The 20,538-nt window shown below is 54.0% G+C and overlaps 1 protein-coding gene across 1 annotated transcript in view; it reads left to right on the forward strand.

Moving 5' to 3' along the window:
• ZAN (zonadhesin) overlaps window positions 1–20,538 on the forward strand; it is a 35,238-nt gene that overhangs the window by 6,783 nt on the left and 7,917 nt on the right. The window contains 28 exon segments of the mRNA XM_081556183.1: window positions 118–196; window positions 288–434; window positions 976–1,247; window positions 1,555–1,681; window positions 2,520–2,747; window positions 2,874–3,445; window positions 3,671–4,385; window positions 5,239–5,423; window positions 7,764–7,905; window positions 8,066–8,182; window positions 8,679–8,803; window positions 9,011–9,156; window positions 9,969–10,112; window positions 10,450–10,557; window positions 10,671–10,840; window positions 11,894–12,096; window positions 13,392–13,533; window positions 13,808–14,055; window positions 14,258–14,438; window positions 14,684–14,795; window positions 15,171–15,265; window positions 15,563–15,739; window positions 16,394–16,602; window positions 16,866–17,010; window positions 17,307–17,551; window positions 17,643–17,807; window positions 18,009–18,133; window positions 18,449–18,741. Of these exon segments, the coding sequence (XP_081412309.1) occupies window positions 118–196; window positions 288–434; window positions 976–1,247; window positions 1,555–1,681; window positions 2,520–2,747; window positions 2,874–3,445; window positions 3,671–4,385; window positions 5,239–5,423; window positions 7,764–7,905; window positions 8,066–8,182; window positions 8,679–8,803; window positions 9,011–9,156; window positions 9,969–10,112; window positions 10,450–10,557; window positions 10,671–10,840; window positions 11,894–12,096; window positions 13,392–13,533; window positions 13,808–14,055; window positions 14,258–14,438; window positions 14,684–14,795; window positions 15,171–15,265; window positions 15,563–15,739; window positions 16,394–16,602; window positions 16,866–17,010; window positions 17,307–17,551; window positions 17,643–17,807; window positions 18,009–18,133; window positions 18,449–18,741 (5,617 nt within the window).

Consider the following 20,538-nt stretch of genomic DNA (forward strand, 5'->3'; position numbering starts at 1 on the left):
GAGCCTGGCAAGCGACAGCCTATGGTGTCACAAAGAGCTGGACACGACGGAGCGACTAAACACACAGAGCGTTTGTGCTGTTTTCTCACTCCCGGCCCCTTCTCCCTCTCTCTTCAGTTCACCTTGGTGGGCGTGTTTGCCAAGATCCCAGAGCCAGCGGTGGCTGTGGATGCAATCAGCATTGCTCCCTGTGGGGGTGAGAGGGGCTCGGAGAACAGGGGTGGGGGTTGAGGGAGGAACAGAGAGCATGGCCCAGATTTCTTGGACCTCCCATTCTGATCCCCCAGAGAGCTTTCCTCAGTGTGACTTTGAAGACAAGGACCACCCCTTCTGTGACTGGGTCCAGGTATTACAGGATGGCGGACACTGGACCCAGGGAAGTGCAGACACACTCATCTATGGTACAGGTCCCTTTGGAATCTCCCTCAGTGGAGGTGAGGAGATGGAGGAGCCCTCAAGGCAATGAGTTCCTGAATCTGCTCACAGCTAGTGGGCGGGCTGGTGTGACTGACACAAGATGTAGGTGGTGAGGATCAACCAGGGGGTGTTTACTGGAAAGCGGTCATGGGGCCAGAGCTCTGGAGGCGACAGAGGTAGAATGAGTTGAGGATTATTATGTTCTGGGTTCACTTGAAAACCCCCTAAAATATCCAGGCATCGTATTTCTCATTGAGCCCAAGGCCTCAAAATCCACTGTCATTTTCAGTCAAGACATTTACTGATGCAGCCAATACAGGAATCTGGGTTGCTGGTTTGGTTTTCCCTTTCTTTCTGATCCTGTCTTCTTCGAGTGAGAAGGTCTACAAAGAGCAAGAAACAAATCAAAACAACAAACGAACAAAAAAGCCCACTGCAACGTGGGGAGTTTGGGTGTTTGCCTCTCATCCCCATTTGGAAAGCAAGATGTTGCTCAGGAAAGTACAGGCCTTGTCCTCTGGCAGTTTCTCACCTTGCCCGTTCCCTTCTTATGCCCAGAAAGTCACTTCGTCTACCTTGAGGCTGACAAGATCTCCCAGGAAGGCCAGTCTTACAAACTGGTGAGCCGGCCCTTCTGTGCCCCGGGTGCCATCTGCGTGGCCTTCACCTACCACATGGACGGCCGCGGAAAGGGTACGAAGCTCAGGCTTCTGCTGGGGAGCCCTGCGGGCAGCCCCCCAAGTTCTCTCTGGGAACAAGTTGGGTCTCAGGGCCCTGACTGGCTGAATGATTCCATGACCATCCCTCCGGGACATCAGCAACCTATGCAGGTGAGAAACAGAGAGAGTCACTGTATGCGCATTGCTGTGAGGCTGGTGAGGGGGATGAACAGCTGGGGTCCAGGAGCACAGCCAGGGCTGCAAGGATGGAACTCTGGAGGAAGGGCGGAGCAGAGGGTACTCTGTGTTCCCCACCAGGCTCTCCAGCCCCTGGGAGGGCCAGGGCCCACATTGCACTGTTGAGGAGGCCAGAATAAGGCGACATCTTGGTGGAAGACAGACCCTCTGCTGAGAGAGTCACTGCGTTGCCAGGCCTTCACTTTTATTTCTCTTGTGTTTTTCTGCCTCGGACCTTCAGCTGTTGTTTGAGGTCGAGAGGGGCTCCAGCGCTGCCTTCGTTGTTGCTTTGGGTTTCATCTTCATCAGTCAGGGGAGCTGTCGAGGTAAGACAGGACCCCAGGCTCCGGAAACGGGGCCACACTCTGGGATGAGCAGCACTTGGGCTTCTCTGCACACAGAGAGCTGTTCACTACTTACTGATCAGAGACTTATGAATGCTTCCTTTGTCACCCGAACGTTACTGACCGGAGACGTTTCAATATTCACTTACATAACAAATTGCTGGCCACAGGCGTTCATTTCTGCAAACACCTATACCGCCCCACCCCCCACCCCCCTGCTACCCTTTCAATAATGTGTTAAAATGCAAGTCCTCTTTTGTGTCCTGGTGACTCAGCTGGTAAAGAATCTACCTGCAATGCAGGAGACCCACGTTCTATCCCTGAGTCAGGAAGATCCCCTGGAGAAGGGATAGGCTACCCACTCCAATATTCTTGCCTGAAGAATTCCATGGATGGAGGAGCCTGGTGAGCTACAGTCCATGAGGTCGCAAAGAGTCAGATACAACTGAGCGACTAACATTTTTGTGTCCGAGGCCTCACAAAGTTTTGTCTTCTGTGTTCTGCCCACCTGTACCTTCCCGGCCCCATTGGAATGCTTGTTTGTATGAATGTGACTTTGGTGCCATGGATTTCTGTGGTTAGACCCCTTACCTAGTGAATGGTGAGCCTGAAGGGAAGGCTGACATCCCGTTTGTTTCATATCCTGAACCCAACGCAAGAGCAGACATATATTAGGAGCAGTGTTTGTTGAGTGTTGAGTGAGTGGAGATTGGGTTGGGATTAGAAGAGGTGTGATGAAGTTACCCACTCCAATTAGATGGGGGTCAAGATGGAGATGGTGTGATTTTGACCAAACTTCAGAAATTTTTTTTCTTTGCAGGACCTGCATCTACAATGCTCCCTCCCAAACCTCTAGGTCCCCCCACTGGCCCTTCTGAAACCCCTGCCCACACAGAAAAACCTTTGACCCCTGAAGAAATACTCACCACCTCCAGTGAAATATCCCCTGTCCCCACAGAAAAACCTGTGGCCGCCACAGAAAAACCAACTGTCCCCAGTGAAATATCCACTGTCCCCACAGAAAAGCATGTGGTTTCCACAGAAAAGCCCACTGTTCCCACAGAAAGACCTACAGTTCCCACAGAAAAGCCCACCATCCTCCCTGAAGAACCCACCTTCCTCCCTGAATGGCCCTTTGTCCTTCCTGAAGGGCCCACCATCCCCACAGAAAAGCCCACTGTCCCCACTGAAAACTCCATCATTCCCACTAAAAAGACCACTATCCCCACAGAAAAACCCACCATCCTCACTGAAGAACCCACCTTCCTACCTGAATGGCCTCTTTTCCCTAGTGAATGGCCCCCTGTCCCTACAGAAAAACCCATGGTCCCCACTGAAAGAACCACCATCCCCACTGAAAAAACAACCACCCCCACAGAAAAAGTCACTGTCCGCACAGAAAAGACCATCATTCCCACAGAAAAAACCACTGTCCCCACTGAAAAGACCACCATTCCCACAGAAAAAACCACTGTCTCCACTGAAAAGACCACCATTCCCACAGAAAAAACCACTGTCTCCACTGAAAAGACCACCATTCCCACAGAAAAAACCACTGTCTCCACTGAAAAGACCACCATTCCCACTAAAAAGACCACCATTCCCACTGAAAAGACCACCATTCCCACAGAAAAAACCACTGTCCCCACCAAAAAGACCACCATTCCCATTGAAAAAACAACTATCTCCACAGAAAAAACCACTGTCCCCACTGAAAAGACCACCATTCCCACAGAAAAAATCACTGTCCCCACTGAAAAGACCACCATTCCCACAGAAAAAACCACTGTCCCCACCGAAAAGACCACCGTTCCCACAGAAAAAACCACTGTCTCCACTGAGAAGACCACCATTCCCACTAAAAAGACCACCATTCCCACTGAAAAGACCACCATTCCCACAGAAAAAACCACTGTCTCCACTGAAAAGACCACCATTCCCACTAAAAAGACCACCATTCCCACTGAAAAGACCACCATTCTCACAGAAAAAACCACTGTCCCCACCAAAAAGACCATTCCCACAGAAAAAACAACCATCTCCACAGAAAAAACCACTGTCCCCACTGAAAAGGCCACCATTCCCACAGAAAAAACCACTGTCCCCACCAAAAAGACCACCATTCCCACTAAAAAGACCACCATTCCTACAGAAAAAACAACCATCTCCACAGAAAAAAACACTGTCCCCACTGAAAAGACCACCATTCTCACAGAAAAAACCACTGTTCCCACCAAAATGACCACCATTCCCACTAAAAAGACCACTGTTCCCACTGAAAAAACAACCATCTCCACAGAAAAAACCACTGTCCCCACCAAAAAGACCACTATTCCCACTAAAAAGACCACCGTTCCCACTGAAAAAACCACCATCTCCACAGAAAAAAACACTGTCCCCACTGAAAAGACCACCATTCCCACAGAAAAAACCACTGTCTCCACTGAAAAGACCACCATTCCCACTAAAAAGACCACCATTCCCACTGAAAAGACCACCATTCCCACAGAAAAAACCACTGTCCCCACCAAAAAGACCACCATTCCCACTAAAAAGACCACCGTCTCCACAGAAAAGCCCACTGTTCCCACTGAAAGGCCCACGACTCCCATGACACCCCAGCCCAACCCAGCTCTTGTAGCCACTCAGCCGACAGTCTTCACGATGCCAAGTACCTCCATGACTCCTGTGACCCCGGCCACCACTACAACCCTGAGACCTACTCCCGGTATGTGGTGGAGCCTTGGACAAAGAGCTAGAAGTCAGAGACAGTGGTGAGGAGAGAGGGCTGGGGAAACGCATGCTGTAGAAAAGTGCAGTCTCAGAAGGAAGAGGAACCAATCATGGTGACTTTAGAAAGAATGATGAGGACAACCTTGAGAAGGATGATGGGGGCGGGGTGGGGGATGGGTGGGGTGGGGTTGTTCAGAACCAACCACTAGACTTACTGCTGCTGCTGCTAAGTCGCTTCAGTCATGTCCGACCCTTAGCGACCCCGTGGACTGCAGCCTACCAGGCTCCTCCGTCCACGGGAGTTTCCAGGCAAGAGTACTGGAGCGGGTTGCCATTTCCTTCTCCGACTAGACTTACTGGTGCTTCTTTTACTGAGATATAATTCACTGCCGTCAAAGTTCATCCTTTCAAAGTGTATGATTTGGTGGTTTTAGTGTGTTCATAAAATTGTGCAACCACCCTCCCTTTTCCATTTCAGGACATTTTGCATCACCCTGAAAAGAAAGCCCGTATCCATCAGTGGGTGTTCCCTGTCCCCCAAACCCTCAGCCCCTGACCACCACAAACCTGCTTTCTGTCTCTATGGATTTGCCTGTTCTGGGCAATTCATACACTGGGAATCATGTAATAGGTGGTCTTTCATGACTGGCTTCTTTTTTCTCAGCATGTGTTTTTGTCAAGGTTGTGGTTTATCCAGGTTGTGGTTTGTGTCAGGACTTCCTTCCTTTGAATGGCTGAGTAACATGGGCCTACTTCCTTGAGAAGAATGGTGGCGGGGTAAGGGGTTGCCGGGTAGAGGGGAGACAGGAGAAAAGCTGGGGGTTTAATGGAGGCTGGTTTCCTCTCAGCCATGTGCCCCCCGAATGCCCACTATGAACGCTGTGCCTGCCCAGCGTCCTGCCAGAGCCCCAAGCCCACCTGTGGTCTCCTTTGCAAGCCTGGCTGTGTCTGCGATTCAGGCCTTCTGTTCAACGACTCCCGCTGTGTCAATGCCTCTTCCTGCAATTGCTTCTACAATGAAAATTACTACAAGGTGAGACCTGGGGATGTCCAATTCCCCAGACGGAGACTGTGAGCCAAACCCCTGGGGTCTGGCGCCACCTGCTCCCCAGATGGCGTAAATTTGGATCCATGGGACATTCTCAAGGGGTCAGCTCTTGGGCAGTGATGACCTGGTGCTGGAGTCTTTCATTCATAGTTCCCCGGCCAGGGATTGAACTCTCAACCCTTGCAGTGGAGGCGCAGAGTCTTAACCACTGGACCGCCAGGGAAGTCTCACGGCATGTGGTTTTTGATGGTCACTCTGTTCACACAATAAATATTTGTTAAGCAGTCACTTTGGCCCAGCCTGACGCTAGGCTGTGCGGAAGATCCTGTCGTCCTGAGGCCCTGTCCTGGGTGCTCCTGGAAGCTTTGAAATTTTTGTATTTCTCCATCCTGTATAGGCAGCCATGACACACTAGACCCTAGACCAGCCAGGTATTGCAGAGCCCTTATCTCCATCCTAAGGAAAGTCAGGGGTCCCTGTGTATACAGAGAGCAAGATGGCATTTGCAGGGCAGAATGAAGCATTCCAGAACCTTCTTCCAAAGGAACTTACAGGGAATTCCCTGGTTGTCTAGTGGTTAGAACTCGGTGCTTTCACTGCCGGGGTGCTGGGTTCAATCCCTCACTGGGGAACTAAGATCTTGAAAGTTGAGAGATGTAGCCAAAACAAAACAAACAAGCAAGGAATTAGCAGATTCTGATAAGATTGGTCAAAGGAGAGGTGATACTAGTCTTGTCTCTCCTAACTGATTGCCCCCGGGCGCCCCCACAGTTTCTTGAGACTGCTGGCCAGTGCTGTCCAGAAGGGACAGATGCAAGCGTCATATGGCACTTATGTGTCCTAATAGCCACCTTAAAAAAAAGTATGGGACTTCCCTGGTGGTCCAGTGGTTAAGACTTCACCTTCCAATGCAGGGGGATGCGGGTTCAATCCCTGGTCAGGAAGCTAAGATCCCACAAGCCTTAGGGCCAAAAAACCACAGCAAAAAATAAAAAAGGAATATTGTAACAAATTCAGTAAAGACTTTAAAAATGGTCCACATCAAAAAAAAATCTTAAAAAAAAAACAAAGGTACAAGGAAACAGGTTAAATTAACTCCAGTCATCTACCTAATTCAACAGGTAATTAATAGTTATCAATGAGATTGTCTATGTACCTTTTTTTTTTTCCAACGAAGTCTTCAAAATCCAATGTGTATTTCACACTTAGAGCTGATGTCAGTCTGCACCGGCTACATTTGAAGAGCTCAGTGGGCAGACATAGCTGTTGGCCATTAAACAGAGCTGTCAAGAGTCAGGCTGATCTGAGCTGCAACCTGGCTTCGGCACTTGTTTGCTGAGTGATCCTGGGCAAGGTTCTCTCTTGACCTCTTCAGATCTGTTTCCATATCTATAAAATGTTCACAATAAGATTTTTTACCTCATATGGTTGTTGTGAAGATGAAATTAGGTCCTGACACAGACCAGTTACTTAAATGCTAATTATTATTGTTAGGAATTTATGATAAGTATAGTCAACCTATTAAATAAAAGTGCAGTCAGCTATTCATTATTGAATAGTACATCTTCTCAGCTCTGGTGTTCTTTCCATGGAGCATCGGAGTTCCTGCTTGTCTCCTTGAGGGTTTGCTTCCTCCTCCAGGTCTCTTAACCTGTCTCCTGGGTGTCCCTGTCTCAGTGTTGGGATTAGCTTCAGCTGTAGCTGGGACAGAACCATCTGCTGATGTCAGAACCATCAGCACCAGGCATCTCTTCCCTCTGTCCTGGGAAACACATATGGATTTATGTTCACTTTTAAATTCAATAAATGTAATTGGGTACCTTCAACTCTCTTGGCGTTGGGGTCACCATGAATAGGGCAGGTTCACATTCTGAGGGAGACATAAGTAAGTATTCATTAAATGAGAACTCTTTGCTAGGCACTGTGCTATGTGTTGGGGCTAAGATATTGAGTAAAGATAGACTGGTCCCTTGTGGGGGAGCTTATCAAATAATCACAAAAATTAATGTAAAAGTGTGGTTGTGTTAAGTCCTGGGAAGGAAAAGTACCCAGAGTTAGACAGGGCAGTCTGGAAGGTATTCCTGAGAAGGTAGCAACCCTTGAGCTGAACTCTGCTGGTTGTATGGGGATGATTTAGATGAGGGGAAGGAGGACACGCTCAAAAACAGCATGTGCAAAGGGCCTGGGGCACGCAGGAATCTCTGCTAGGTGATGAGGAGAGGAGTCTGAACAAGATGAGGTCTGCAGGAGGAGGGAATGAGACCATGGGATGAGACAGTCTGCCTGTGAGTGGTACCCTTGTGACCCCGGCCCCCTCGCTCTCAGTCAGGGACAGAGTGGTTCAGCCCCAACTGCACAGAACGTTGCCGCTGCCAGCCCGGCAGCCAGATAGAGTGCCAGCCCTACAAGTGCGGGACACACTCAGTATGCCAACTGAAGCACGGCCAGTATGGATGCCACCCCTATGGTGAGACCCCTCATGCTCTCCCCGCCTGTCCCCATGGGTGTGACACTGGGGTCCCCATCCCTTCCTTGCCCAGGGAAGCTGGGGCCACTAGGTGAGTAAGGTGGCCATGGCCCCTGGCCTGGTAACCCAGCTTCACACATCCCCCGTGTCTCCTCGGCAGGCACTGCCACCTGCTTCGTCTATGGAGACCCTCATTACTACACCTTCGACGGGAGGTACTTTAACTTCATGGGCAAGTGCACCTACATCTTGGCCCAATCCTGCGGCAACTCGACAGGTAGGACCCTGGAGATGCCCCCCTCTCCCCGTCCCCACGGCCTGGCCGTGGAGTCTGAGGTCAGAATAGCTGGACCTGGGAGCGCACGGGCTGGTGGGGAAGGGCCAGAGCTGATGGCAGGGCAAGGTGGGAGAGGACCGACTGTAGAGCGAGGGATGACACGTCCACCTGCAAAGCAGGACTTTCTCAGGACCAGACCACGGGGAGAATGCAGGTTAAGACTCCCCTCGGCATCAGTTGCTTCCTTGGCCGGCTTGGACTGAGGGCACATCTGGCAGCAGATACCCCCGTCGGCTGGGGTGGGGACAGCTTCTCGGGGCACTCAGTCCCAGGCTGTTCTGGACATCACCCCCACTCCCGCCGGGGTCCTGCCTCCCCTCTGGCTTTATCCCCACAGGGTCAGGTGGGGGCGCCCCCCTCTGTGGGCGCTCAGAAATGTTTCTGGAATGAGCGAGCCCCCTGGCGTTCTCCCCCAACCCTTACTCTCCCGGCCCAGAGCCATTCTTCAGGGTGACAGTGAAGAATGAGCAGCGAGGACAGGAGGGCGTGTCCTGCCTCAGCAGGGTCTCCGTGACTCTGTCGGAAAACACCATCACTCTGCTCAAGGACAGACACACACTGGTAAGTCCGGCCTCCGCTCAGCCCTCTGGGGCTGCAGCTGCGGCCTCATCCGCCCAGCTCTGCCATTCCTCCAGAGCGTTCCACGTGGAGTGGAAGAGGTCACGAGCGTGGCGTGGGGTTGTGGGAGTCAGCTGCGGGGGGTCCTCCTTGACCCCCAGATCTGTCTCTCGTCTCCTCCCTCGGGCCTCTCCTCCCCTCGCCTTTCAGGTTGGGGGTCAGCGAGTCACCCTCCCGGCCATACCTTCTGGAGGCGTCTTCCTGACTCCAAGTGGGCGGTTTGTGCAGCTGCAGACGGCGTTCGGTCTGCGGGTGAGATGGGACGGTGACCAGCAGCTGTTTGTGCGTGTGCCCAGGTGAGGGGGCGACCCAGTGAGGCAGCTGCCACTCCTTCCGTTCCGCCTCTACCTCCCTCTCGGGGACTCTCCCATCCCCCTTCCCCTGCCATCCTGGGCGTTCATTCTCAGTCGTGAGTAGGAAACACCTAGCTCCACCGGCAGGCCTCCCTTTGGTTGCGGAGGGGGAGGAAATGCTTTCAGGGCCGTGGGATAATAGCAGGATATATACACAAGGCTTTGGGAATGTTCTAGAAGGAGTTGCTAATGAGCCGTGGGAGCCTTCAGAAGAGTGGTCTCTTGACTGCAGTCTTCACGGATGAGTAGATTCCCAGATGGCCAAACAAGGGAAAGAAAGACTTGACAGAAACAGTGGAGGCTTCCCTGGTGGTCCACTGGTTAAGACTTTGCACTTCCAATGCATGGGGCACAGGTTCAACCCCTGGTTGGGGGACTAAGATCCTGCATGTTGCATGGTACAGGCAAAAAATTAAAAAAAAAATTTTTTTAAGTTAAAAAAAAGAAATAGTGAACAGTAATTGCAAGGGGAAAAGTGGAATGTCTTAGGGCCAGCAAGAAGTTTGCCATGACTGGAAGATGGGGTATGAGCAGAAGAATGGGAGGAGTGGAGACGTGAAGATGGCTTAAGGGCGAGAGCTTGAGGTCGTTGTAAGCCTGGTGCCTGGCATGGAGCCCTGGTTCCCTGTCTCCACCTCTTGGTCCACAACCCGCCTCGTGCCCATGGCCTCCCCCAACCCCCACCCCTCTGTGGTCTCTCAGATGATGGAGACCCTTACTCTCCACTAACACCCTTCCTTCCCCGGCCCCTGTAGCACCTACTCCAGCAAACTCTGCGGTTTCTGTGGCAACTATGACGGCGACAGTAGCAATGACAACCAGAAGCCGGATGGCAGACCAGCACGAGATGAGAAGGAGCTGGGTAACAGCTGGCAGACCTCGGAGGATGAGGACCAGGCGTGAGGACCTCCCCACCTCCCACTCCGCCCTCCTGCTCCTTTGCTCCTTTGAGGAACCAAGAACCCTGACTGGCATCACTCCTGTTCTGCCCTCTCTGTATGCCCCCACGTCTGTCTTTCTCCTGGATCTGGTTTCCTGCAAAGTTCACTGCCACCACGTTCACCCCACCCTCACCATCAGTGGTCCCCAGGCGATTCTGAGCAGCCCCGTTTTCCCACCTCTGGACATTCAGATGTTGTCCACTAGGGGGCGTCGAGAGCGGAGAGACTGCCCGGGCTGGGCGGAGATGGAGGCGAGCCTCGGTCCTTATGGCTTTTGGGGGTGCGTCTCTTCCAGGTGCCAGGAGAACCAGGCAACTCTCCCATCTTGCAATACTGACTTGAAGAACACACTGTCGGGGCCGGAGAACTGCGGACGGCTCGTGGTCGCTTACGGAGCCTTTCAGTACGTAGTGGGGGGAGCAGGCGGGGCCATGCCGGGGCCCACCCGGTGTCCACCAAAATGGGAGGAGGGAGGTTCCGTCCTCTCATCCCTTATGACCTGGCCTCTCTTCCTAGGGCCTGCCTGCCTCACCTCAAGGCCTCTTCCTTCTTCGACAACTGCATGCTCGACATGTGTAACTTCCAGGGGCTGCAGCAGATACTGTGTGCCCACATGTCGGCCTTGACCGAGACCTGCCAGGATGCCGGCTACGCGGTGAAGCCCTGGAGGGGACCCCAGTTCTGCCGTGAGTCGTGTGGATGCGGAGCCCCTTTCTTCACACACACACGTCAGAGGGCTGGCGGCTTCTGAGAGTGGTGGCACAGGCCGGGGGGTGGGGGGCGGCACCTGGTGGAACCCCTTCACCGCTACACAAGGACCAGGAAATCTGCAGTCGGAAACCTCCCCTGAGAAAATCACACGGTCACCTGCACACTCAGGAAGGCTTCCCGGGGTTTCCTCCCAGCTGTGGATTTTCCAGGCAGTATTTTCACTCTAGGGCTTCTCTGGTGGCTCAGATGGTAAAGAGCCCGCCTGCAATGCAGGAGACCCGGGTTTAATCCCTGGGTCTGGAAGATCCCCTGGAGAAGGGAATGGCAACTCACTCCAGTATTCTTGCCTGGAGATTCCCGTGGACAGACAAGCCTGGTGGGCTACAGTCCATGGGGTCGCAAAGAGTCAGACGTGACTTAGCGACTCAACAATGACAACATTTCCACCCTGGGTTCAGCTTGGTTTTGTTACGTCTGATCTGGGCCCTGAGTGCACTCTGACCTTTTTTATTTCTGTTAAAGTCTTAATTAAAGCTCTTTGGGAAAAGATTTTTTAAAAAGAAAAGGAGAAAAAGAAAGCCTTCCCAACGACCTGAGGGTAGAGGTGTGAGAGCAATGCACGTGTGTGTGAATGCACACGAGGTGAAGCGATAAACACGTAAAATGCAGACTGGTGGGTGGGAGAGCGCCCCACCGCTCCCAGTCCTGGCCCAGCTCTCTGGGGGGCCTGCTCGAGCACCTTGGTGGGGCCACATGGGTTCTGACTGCTCCCCTGGGGCCTGCCTACTTGGCAGAGCTGCTGAGGCTCCTGGTGGGTCTGCTCCCATGGTCCTGCCTCTTGGCACCTCCCTGCAGGGCTCCCTCCAGACCCAGGGGGTGGAGACTGAGTTCCTTGGTGGTTTCTCCCAATTCCTCTCTTCTGGAGATCGGGCTGAAGCCTCTGGCCATGGGCCTTCTGAGCTCCAGGCTGGGAACTACCTCTTTCCTCTTCTCCCCACCCTGCCTCACCTGTGCCCCCCCTCCACCAGCGCTGGCCTGCCCACCCAACAGCAGATACACCCTGTGTGCCAAGCTGTGCCCTGACACCTGCCATTCCGCGTTCTCGGGCATGGCCTGCCAGAACCGCTGCGTGGAGGGCTGCGAGTGCAACCAGGGCTTCGTCCTCAGCGGGCTCCAGTGCGTCCCCCGGTCCGAGTGTGGCTGCCTCGACCCCACGGCTGGCTACTTCAAGGTGAGCTGCCGGGGCTGGGCCTCTCTCAGTGCTGCAGCCAGAAGGCACTTGTGCGTGTTCTGAAGTCTCTGACCAGCTCGTGGGCAGGAGACAGGAGACTGGGGGTGGGGGGAGGGGTAGGAGGAGGGCTTAGGTCTAATTCCCCTTTTTCTTCCTTCAATTCCAGTACTTTTCACCAGCCCAGGCCCCAGCAGAACCTGGGACCCCCGGTTCTCTCCTCTCCCATCTCCCCTGCCCATCACATCCCTGAGTCACTTCCCTTGTTTCTCATCCTCTGAAGGCCCAGGCATGTCTGCATCTCACCCGCATTCTCTCGCCTATGGAGGGTCCATTTCTCAGTCACTACCTGGACCCCATCTGAACCATCTTCTCAGAGGCAGTGCTTGGAGCTGGCCCTGATCCGTGAAACTTCTCTCTTCCTTCTTTGCAAGGCCTGAGGATGAGGTCCATCCAAGCCCTCCACCACCTGATGTCCACGGGGCTCTCCCCTACTCAGCACCGTGTTCCGGGCTGGCCCCCAGAACACTCCTTATCCGCATTTTACTCTTTCGATTTCACCTTCTTTGCAGCCCTTTTCCCCCTGCTCGGCCTCCCAGGCATCACCTGGGTTAGCCATCTTCTCCTTCTTTGGGGTCCGTTGAAATGCTGCCTCCTCCTTGAAGCCCTCCTGATGGCATCCTGAGAAGCATCCCTAAACTCTTGCAGCAAGTGCCAATGGCAGGAAACACCCTGGGTGCCTTGATGGTCACCTCTGGGTGCATAACGGGCTGGGGCACGGGATCTATTTGTTTACATGTTGAGTGTCCCCTCTGGACTGTGAGTTCTATTAGGGCAGGGGCATTGTCCATCTGGTTCGTTACTGAATTCCTGACACCTGGCACAAGGCAGATGATAACTATCTGTTGAAACAGTGGACAGACAAATAATGGGGTGACTGAATGAATGAGCGAATGCCAGAGTTTTGCAACTAAGCCTGGAGCTTTGGGATGACACGAATGCCTTCCCAGTGAGTAGGCAGTGATCTGAATAGCAGTGCTAAGATGACTTCTTCTTTTAAAAAGCAAGTATTTGTCTATTCATGGTGGCACACTGACTCTCTAGTTGTGGCGCCCGTACTCCAGTGTGTGCAGGCTTTGTAGTTGTTACACGCGGGCTTCGTTGCTTTGCCACATGTGGGATCCCTGTTCCCCGAACTGGGATTGAACCCGCGTCTCTCTCCTGCATTGCAAGGCAGATTCTTAACCACTGGACCATCAGGGAAGTCCCGACCAGGGGATGACTTCTTTTCCTTCCAGGTAGGGGAGCGGTGGTTCAAGCCAGGCTGCAGACAGCTCTGCATCTGTGAGGGCACCAACAGAACTCGCTGTGTGCCATGGCAGTGCCAGGCCCAGGAGATGTGCAGTCGACAGGATGGCACCTATGGCTGCCACCCTCAAGGTGAGCCTGGGGACTGCCCAGGTGACCTTGAGCAGAGGCATGGTCCTGACCCAAAGCAGAGAGCTGGGGTATAACCAGGGGCTGGGAAGCGATTGCCTGGAGCCAAAACAACGCCTTTAAGAACCCAGACAGTGAGGCTGGAGCAGTCCCTGACCTTGACCTCTCCACACCTCACCTGCCACCCTGATGAGCCGTGCATACTATCACCTCGTGGACTCGCCAAGATGGCAGATTAAGGTGAGTGCATCTCTGAACGCTGTCTCCTCGTGCCCAGGGTCGGCCACCTGCACTGTCTGGGGGGACCCCCACTACCTCACATTCGATGGAGCCCTGCACCACTTCATGGGCACGTGCACCTACATCCTGACCCGGCCTTGCTTGCTGAAGCCCCTGGAGAATTACTTCTTTGTGAGTGCCACCAACGAGTTCCGCGGCGGAAACTTGGAGGCCTCCTACGTCAAAGCTGTCCAAGTGCAGGCCTTCGGCATCAGAATCTGGATGCTCAAAGGCCGCAAGGTCATGGTGCGTGCCTGCGCCTGCCTCCCCGGCCCCACCCCCAGCCCCCGCGGCATCTCTCTTCCCTTCCCCCTTGCCTGCAGTTACACCAGTCCCGCAGACACACCTGCCATCGCCCCCCTCCGCCCCCCGCCTGCTCCCCGGTCTCTGCCCCATTGTTATCCTGTCGCCGGAGCCTTTCCCTACCTCGTCCTCCCCACCTCTGTAGCTGGACGGTCGCCAGGTGGCCCTACCGCTGTGGTTTGCACGCGGCCGGATGACTGTGAGGTCCAGTGGCTCCTTTATCCTGCTCTACACGGACTTCGGGCTTCAGGTTCGCTACGACGGGTACCACTTGGTGGAACTGACCGCTCCCTCCTCCTACGCCGGCCGGCTCTGCGGGATGTGCGGTGAGTTCCCTGGGCACGTGCAGGCGAAGCTGGGGCCACGGGTGACCAGAGCCTCTCGGGGGTCTTGCTCATCCACATATGAACAGGTGCTTGGCGATCTGTTACTCGGTTGAAGGCGTTGTGTGTGAGGGTGGGCGTGAAGGGAAGCCGAAGATGAAGGAAGAGAAAAGGCTTCTCTTGGAGAGAGGGTGGCTTCCTCGTCCTGGGGCCAAGCCTGCGGCCTCTCTGACTGTTTGATCCCCCAGGGAACTACAACAACGACAGCCGGGATGACAATCTGCAGCCTGATAAGAGACCTGCTGTCAACTCCGTGCGCCTGGGGGCCTCCTGGAAGCTAAATGAGTTATCTGAACCTGGGTGAGCCGGGAATGGGGAGAGCGGGGAGCTGGGTCGGGGCAGGGAGCTGGGTCGGGGCAGGGGGAGGGAAGCCTTGACAGGCAGCCTGGTGGTGTCCCCAGTCTCTCATGGAGTTGATGGAAGGTTGTTCTGACCTCCCACACCCCTGCCTGCTGATTTCTCCTGGGCTTCCTGACCTGTCTCTAGGGAAGTCCACCCTGAGATCTAACCTTTCTCCTTCCTGCTGCATCTGCTGACCTTACCACTCAAGGCCCTCACTCTGTTCTCCTCTCCCACCCTGGTTCCCCTTCCCGCTTCCCTCTCCATGTCTGCTTTGGTTTTTGGAAAGCGTCCTCTGATCCTAAATTCCTGTCCCTTCCCCTCCTCCTCTGTTAGCTGCTTTGCTGCAGACGCCAGGCCCCCCAGGTGCCTGGAAAAGAATGCAACTGACCCCTGGAGTAAGAACTGTGATATCTTAGTGAACCCTCAGGGTAAGCCACACAGGGGCCCCTGTTTGCTCCTCCCCCGCCAACAGGAGACAGAGGAGGGGGGCTGATCATTGAGAAAGGGAGGAAAGGTGAGACAGGAAATAGAGGCAGCAAATGGGATGCAGATGCAGTGGTCACCTAGGGACGCTGATGGTTCTGTGGGGTTTTTTGCATCTCAGGCAGTAGGTTCTTAATAATCACGGGTTTGGATGGAAGTGGATGTAGACTTTGCCCCAGAGCAGCCTCGTGGTTCCGCTTCCTCCCAAGGCTCACCCTCACCTACCTTATTTCATCCACTAGGACCCTTCTCCACGTGCCACGGGGTGGTGGCCCCGCAGGCCAGCTTCGCCAGTTGTGTGTTTGGCCAGTGCGGGACCAAGGGCGATGCCTTCACCCTGTGCCGCTCCCTGCAGGCCTACGCGTCCCTGTGCGCCCGTGCAGGCCGGGTCCTCACCTGGCGGAGCAGCACCTTCTGCCGTGAGTGAGCCCTGAGCCCCGCCCTCTCTTCCTCTCCCTAAATTCTGCTCCTCCACTCTCCCATCGCAGCCTGGCCCCCAGCCCCCATGTGGGACTCTGTCCCCCACTCTCCAGTCTCTCGGACCCCAGCCCCCATCTTCCCCTTGACTCCCTCCACTGGGAACCCCCATCCAATTTTCACCTCACCAATGGTGCTAGTGGTAAAGAACCCGCCAGGGAATTCTCTCTTAGGAATTCTTTTTTTTAAATCCATTTTAAAATTTTTAATTAATTTATTTAATTTGGCTGCACTGGGCCTTCGTGGCTGCACGGGCTCTTCTCTAAGTTTAGGTGCTCAGGTTTCCCTTTGCGGTGGCTTCTCTCATTGCAAAGCACCGGCTCTGGGGCATGTGGGCTTCAGTAGTTGTGGTGGGTGGGCTCCGTAGTTGTGGCCCCCAGGCTCTGGAGCACAGGCTCATTAGTTGTGGCACCCGGGCCTAATTGCTCCGCGGCACGTGGGGTCTTCCCAGATCAGGGATCGAACCCGTGTCTCCTGCATGGGCAGGCAGATTCTTAACCACTGGACCACCAGGGAAACCCTTAGGAGCTCTTCAGACCCCAAGGTCAAGAGAGCTGGAAATGACTCTTCCTTCCCACACGCCAATCTCTTCTTAGCTCTGAAGTGCCCGTCAGGCAGCAGATACAGCCCCTGTGCCGACCCCTGCCCGGCCACCTGTCTCAGCCTGAGCACCCCTTCCTACTGCCCGTCCTCGCTGCCCTGCGCCGAGGGCTGCGAGTGTCAGAGAGGCTACATCCTGAGCGGGACCACCTGTGTGCCCCTCAGCGAGTGTGGCTGCACCAGCCCCGGGGGCGCCTACCACCCGGTGAGAAACCAGACTGCAAGGGGCCCTCCACCGGTTGGGGGCCAGAGGACTCAGAGCCTGCAAAGGGGTGGGGTTGGGGGCAGTGCTGGGTGCTGAGAAGCAAAATTCAGAAGCCTGGAGCTTGAGAAAGGCTGGTGATGGAGGCGGGTGGCCGAACGAACCCGAGCTCTTGGGGACCCCGGGGTGCGGTGGGTGGGGGGAGGCCTCCGTCCCTCTCCAGCTTCCAAGTTTCTATCAGCTCCGCTGATGCCCGCACCCCACAGGTCGGGGAGAGATGGTACACGGACAACACGTGTTCCCGGCTCTGCACGTGCTCCATCCACAACAACGTCTCCTGCCTCCAAACCGCCTGCAAGCCTGGCCAGATGTGCTGGCCCCGCGATGGGCTGATGCGGTGCCGGGGGGCAGGTAGGAGGCCCACTGAGTGTGGAGGAGGACCTTCAGCCACCAAGACTGCCCCTCCGTCCAGGAGGGCTCCTCGGGGCTCACTCATGGCTCCCGTGGCAGTCGTGAACTTGGGATATTATAAGTCTCTCCCGGGCCGAGTGGCACCTGCTCCACGTCCTCGGGTCTTGACTCTTTTCTTTGTCCCCTTCCCTTCTGAGGCTCCCTCTCCTCCACATCCTTTCCTTGAAGCCAGGTGGGGAGAAGGCCTGTTCCTGCTGGAGGCTGGACCACTCCTCAGGTGCCTTTCTGTCCTCCAGGGATGGGAGTGTGCCGGATCCAGGACAGGTCCCGGTACATAAGCTTCGATGGCAGTTACCATGCCGTCCAGGGCGCATGCACTTATGTCTTGGCGAGAACGTGCCACTCCACCATGGACCTGCCTTTCTTCAAGATCAGTGGCAAGAATGGGAAGCGGCAAGACCAACCCCACACTTTCTACCTCCGCAAGGTCTACGTGCACGTCTTTAATACCCTGGTCACCCTGAAGAAGGACCAGGCGCTGGTGAGCGGGGCGGTGGTGGGGGGAGGACGTGGGCTCTGGGGACGGGGCTCTGGTCCTTCCTGCTGCTCACGGGTCCTGCTTTCCTCTCTAGATCAATGGCACATGGGTCCCCCTGCCCGCGACCTCCCAGATCCGGGGGGTCAAAGTCATTTCCAGGGACGGCTACATGGTGCTCACCATCAGCATTGGGGTGGAAGTCAAGTTTGATGGCAATGGTTTCCTAGAGATCGAAATCCCCAAAGCCTATTATGGAAAGGTGAGGAAAACATCTGGGTCACTTCGTAGGGACGTCAGCCTGCAGGGAGCGGGGTGCCCAACTGGAGAGTCACTCCTCAGAATGGGAAAAAGCTGCAGGGAGGGGGTGCCTTTCTCTTCGGAGTGGAAAGGGGGTGCCAATCACAAATGCCGCCTGCCATCCCGGGTGTAGAAGATCCCTCTTTCCCCTCTGCCCACCCAGACCTGCGGCATGTGCGGGAACTTCAACGGTGAGGAAGAGGATGAACTACTGATGCCCAATGATGAGCTAGCCCTGGATGACGTCACGTATGTGGACAGTTGGCAAGATAAGGAGATCGACCCAAGGTAATTGTCCCCAAAGACTCTCTGCCTTTGTTTGCATAGGAACGCGAGTTGGGATTCTAGACCGTATGGCCCACCTGGGATGGAAAGACTGGAGTGGTCCTCTATGTGTATCGCTTGACAGGGGCTGGCATCTGGGTCTTCCTGTCTTGGCCTCAAAACATGAGAGGAGACCGGGGCCACATGGAAGGCTGGCCAGAGTCCAGGCCAGCTTCCCAGTGAAGACAGGAGGGGTCTAGAGGGTGGTTTGGGAGCGCCAAGTTGTTTTCATAGATGAGGCCGTGGCTATCCCTGGGATGACCTCCATTCCCTTCCCAGTTGCCGAGATGATGACAAGATCGAAGAAGAATCAGAGACGGAGCCAGAAACAGCCTGCCAGCCAGCTGACCTGGAGAGAGCCCAGGAGCAATGCCGGACAGCCCTTCAGACTCCGGGCTGGGCGAGGTGTGCCGAGCGCGTGATCCTCACTCCCTTCTTGGTCAGATGCACCGACAGCCTCTGTGAGTTTGGAGGCCTGAGCAGCGCCCTCTGCCAGTTTCTGCAAGCCTTCGCAACCGCCTGCCAAGCCCGGGGCATCAGGCCCCCCATCTGGAGAAACAGCAGCTTCTGCCGTGAGTGTCCCCTCCGGCCACCCCTAGACTGCTCCCAAACCTTCTTTTCATCTGTGTCTGTCTCTCTCTCTTTTTAAAAATATGAGTTTGGTGGTAAATTAAAAAAAAATTTTTTTTTTCTTTATTTGGTTGCACCAGGTCTTCGTTTCGGCCCGTGGGATCTTTAGTTGCAGCATGTGGATCAGGGCTTCCCTGGTGGCTTAGACAGTAAAGAATCTGCCTGCAATGCAGGAGACCTGGGTTCGATCCCTGGGTTGGGAAGATACCCTGGAGGAGGGCATGGCAACCCACTCTAGTATTCTTGCCTGGAGAATCCCCATGGACAAAGGAGCCTGGTGGGCTACAGCCCATGGGGTCGCAAAGAGTCGGACGCGACTAAGCACACACACACACGGGATCTAGTTCCCTAATCAGGAATCAAGCCCCAGCTCCCCGGCATTGGTGGTGCAGAGTCTTAGCCACTGGACCACCAGGGAAGGCCCCCATCTGTGGAGCCCTGAAAGCTCCTCCATTCTTCTTTTTGGTGTTTCCTGACCTATTTCTGGCCTCATTTTCTCTGATGTGGACCATTTACAGTAAGCTCTTAGCCAGTGCCCCCTATCACAGGATGGCACAGGCTGCTTCTCAGCACTGTCGTTCCAAAGGAAATGTGATCATATTACACCCGCGAGCCACTGTGCCTGCAAGTCTGAGCTCCTGTCCAAGATGTTTGAGATCCTGTGAGCTGTCCACCCCCAACTCCCCCTGCTACCTGGGCACCGGCATCGCCTGCAACAAACCATCCCGCTCCCCACATGGGCTTTGCTTTCCCACACCCCTCCCTGCCTTTATACACACCCTTCCCTGCACCCTGAAAGTTCTTTCTTCTCCTCTCCTGGCAGATTCCAAGGCATTCTTCTCTAAATCTTTCCTTTAAAATTTTTTTTGAAAATTATTATTCATGTACTATATTCGTCTACCCTTTAAAAGTATACAATTCGGGGATTTCCCTAGTGGTTCAGCGGTCAAGATTCCACTGCAGGGAGTGTGGGTTTGATCCCTGGTCAGGGAACTAAGAGCCTACATGCCACACGATAAGCAAAAAACAAAAAAAAATATACATTTCACGGATTTTCAGTATCTTCACAAGGTTTTACAACCAGCACCGCTATTTAATTTCAGAACTTTTAAAATTTTAAAACAGTAAAGTCTTTTTTGTATGTGCTGCATTCCTATGGTTCAAAAATTTTTTAAGTATTAAAAGATTGCCAGTGAAAAGTCTCTTTTCACCCTGACTCCGGGGGGCCCAGGCCCCGGCCTGCTCTTATCCCCATCTGAGTATTTTTCCAAAAGTCTTTTCTTTCCGCACATACAAACAAATGCAAATTTATTTTCCATATTTTCTTACAAACAACGGACAGGACACAGTCGTTTGTACTTCATTATTTTTCACTTGGCTGCCCTTACTCATCAGATATGTAAAAAGCATCCTCACTCTCTTTTGCAGACACGTCATAATTCATTTATCATAGTTTATTTAACTTCTATTGACGAACTTCCTAGTTGTTTCCAGTCTTTGGCTATTGCAAACAGTGCTGCAATGCATAACCTTACGTAGATGCAGTTTTCTATGTGTGTGTCTCTAATCTGTAGGATAAATTCCTAGCAGTGGAATTGTTGGATCGAGGATTGTGTGGATTTATGCTTTTGAGAGATCCTGCCAAATGGCCTTCCACAGAGGTTGAGGCGTTTACATTCCCACCAGCAACACATGAAACTGCCCATTTCCCCACAGCCTCGCCAACACAGAGTATTATC

The sequence above is a fragment of the Giraffa tippelskirchi genome, chromosome 13 (assembly GCF_054371585.1).
Source record: "Giraffa tippelskirchi isolate mGirTip1 chromosome 13, T2T-mGirTip1v1.2.pri, whole genome shotgun sequence".
In the NCBI taxonomy this organism is placed as follows: Eukaryota; Metazoa; Chordata; class Mammalia; order Artiodactyla; family Giraffidae; genus Giraffa; species Giraffa tippelskirchi.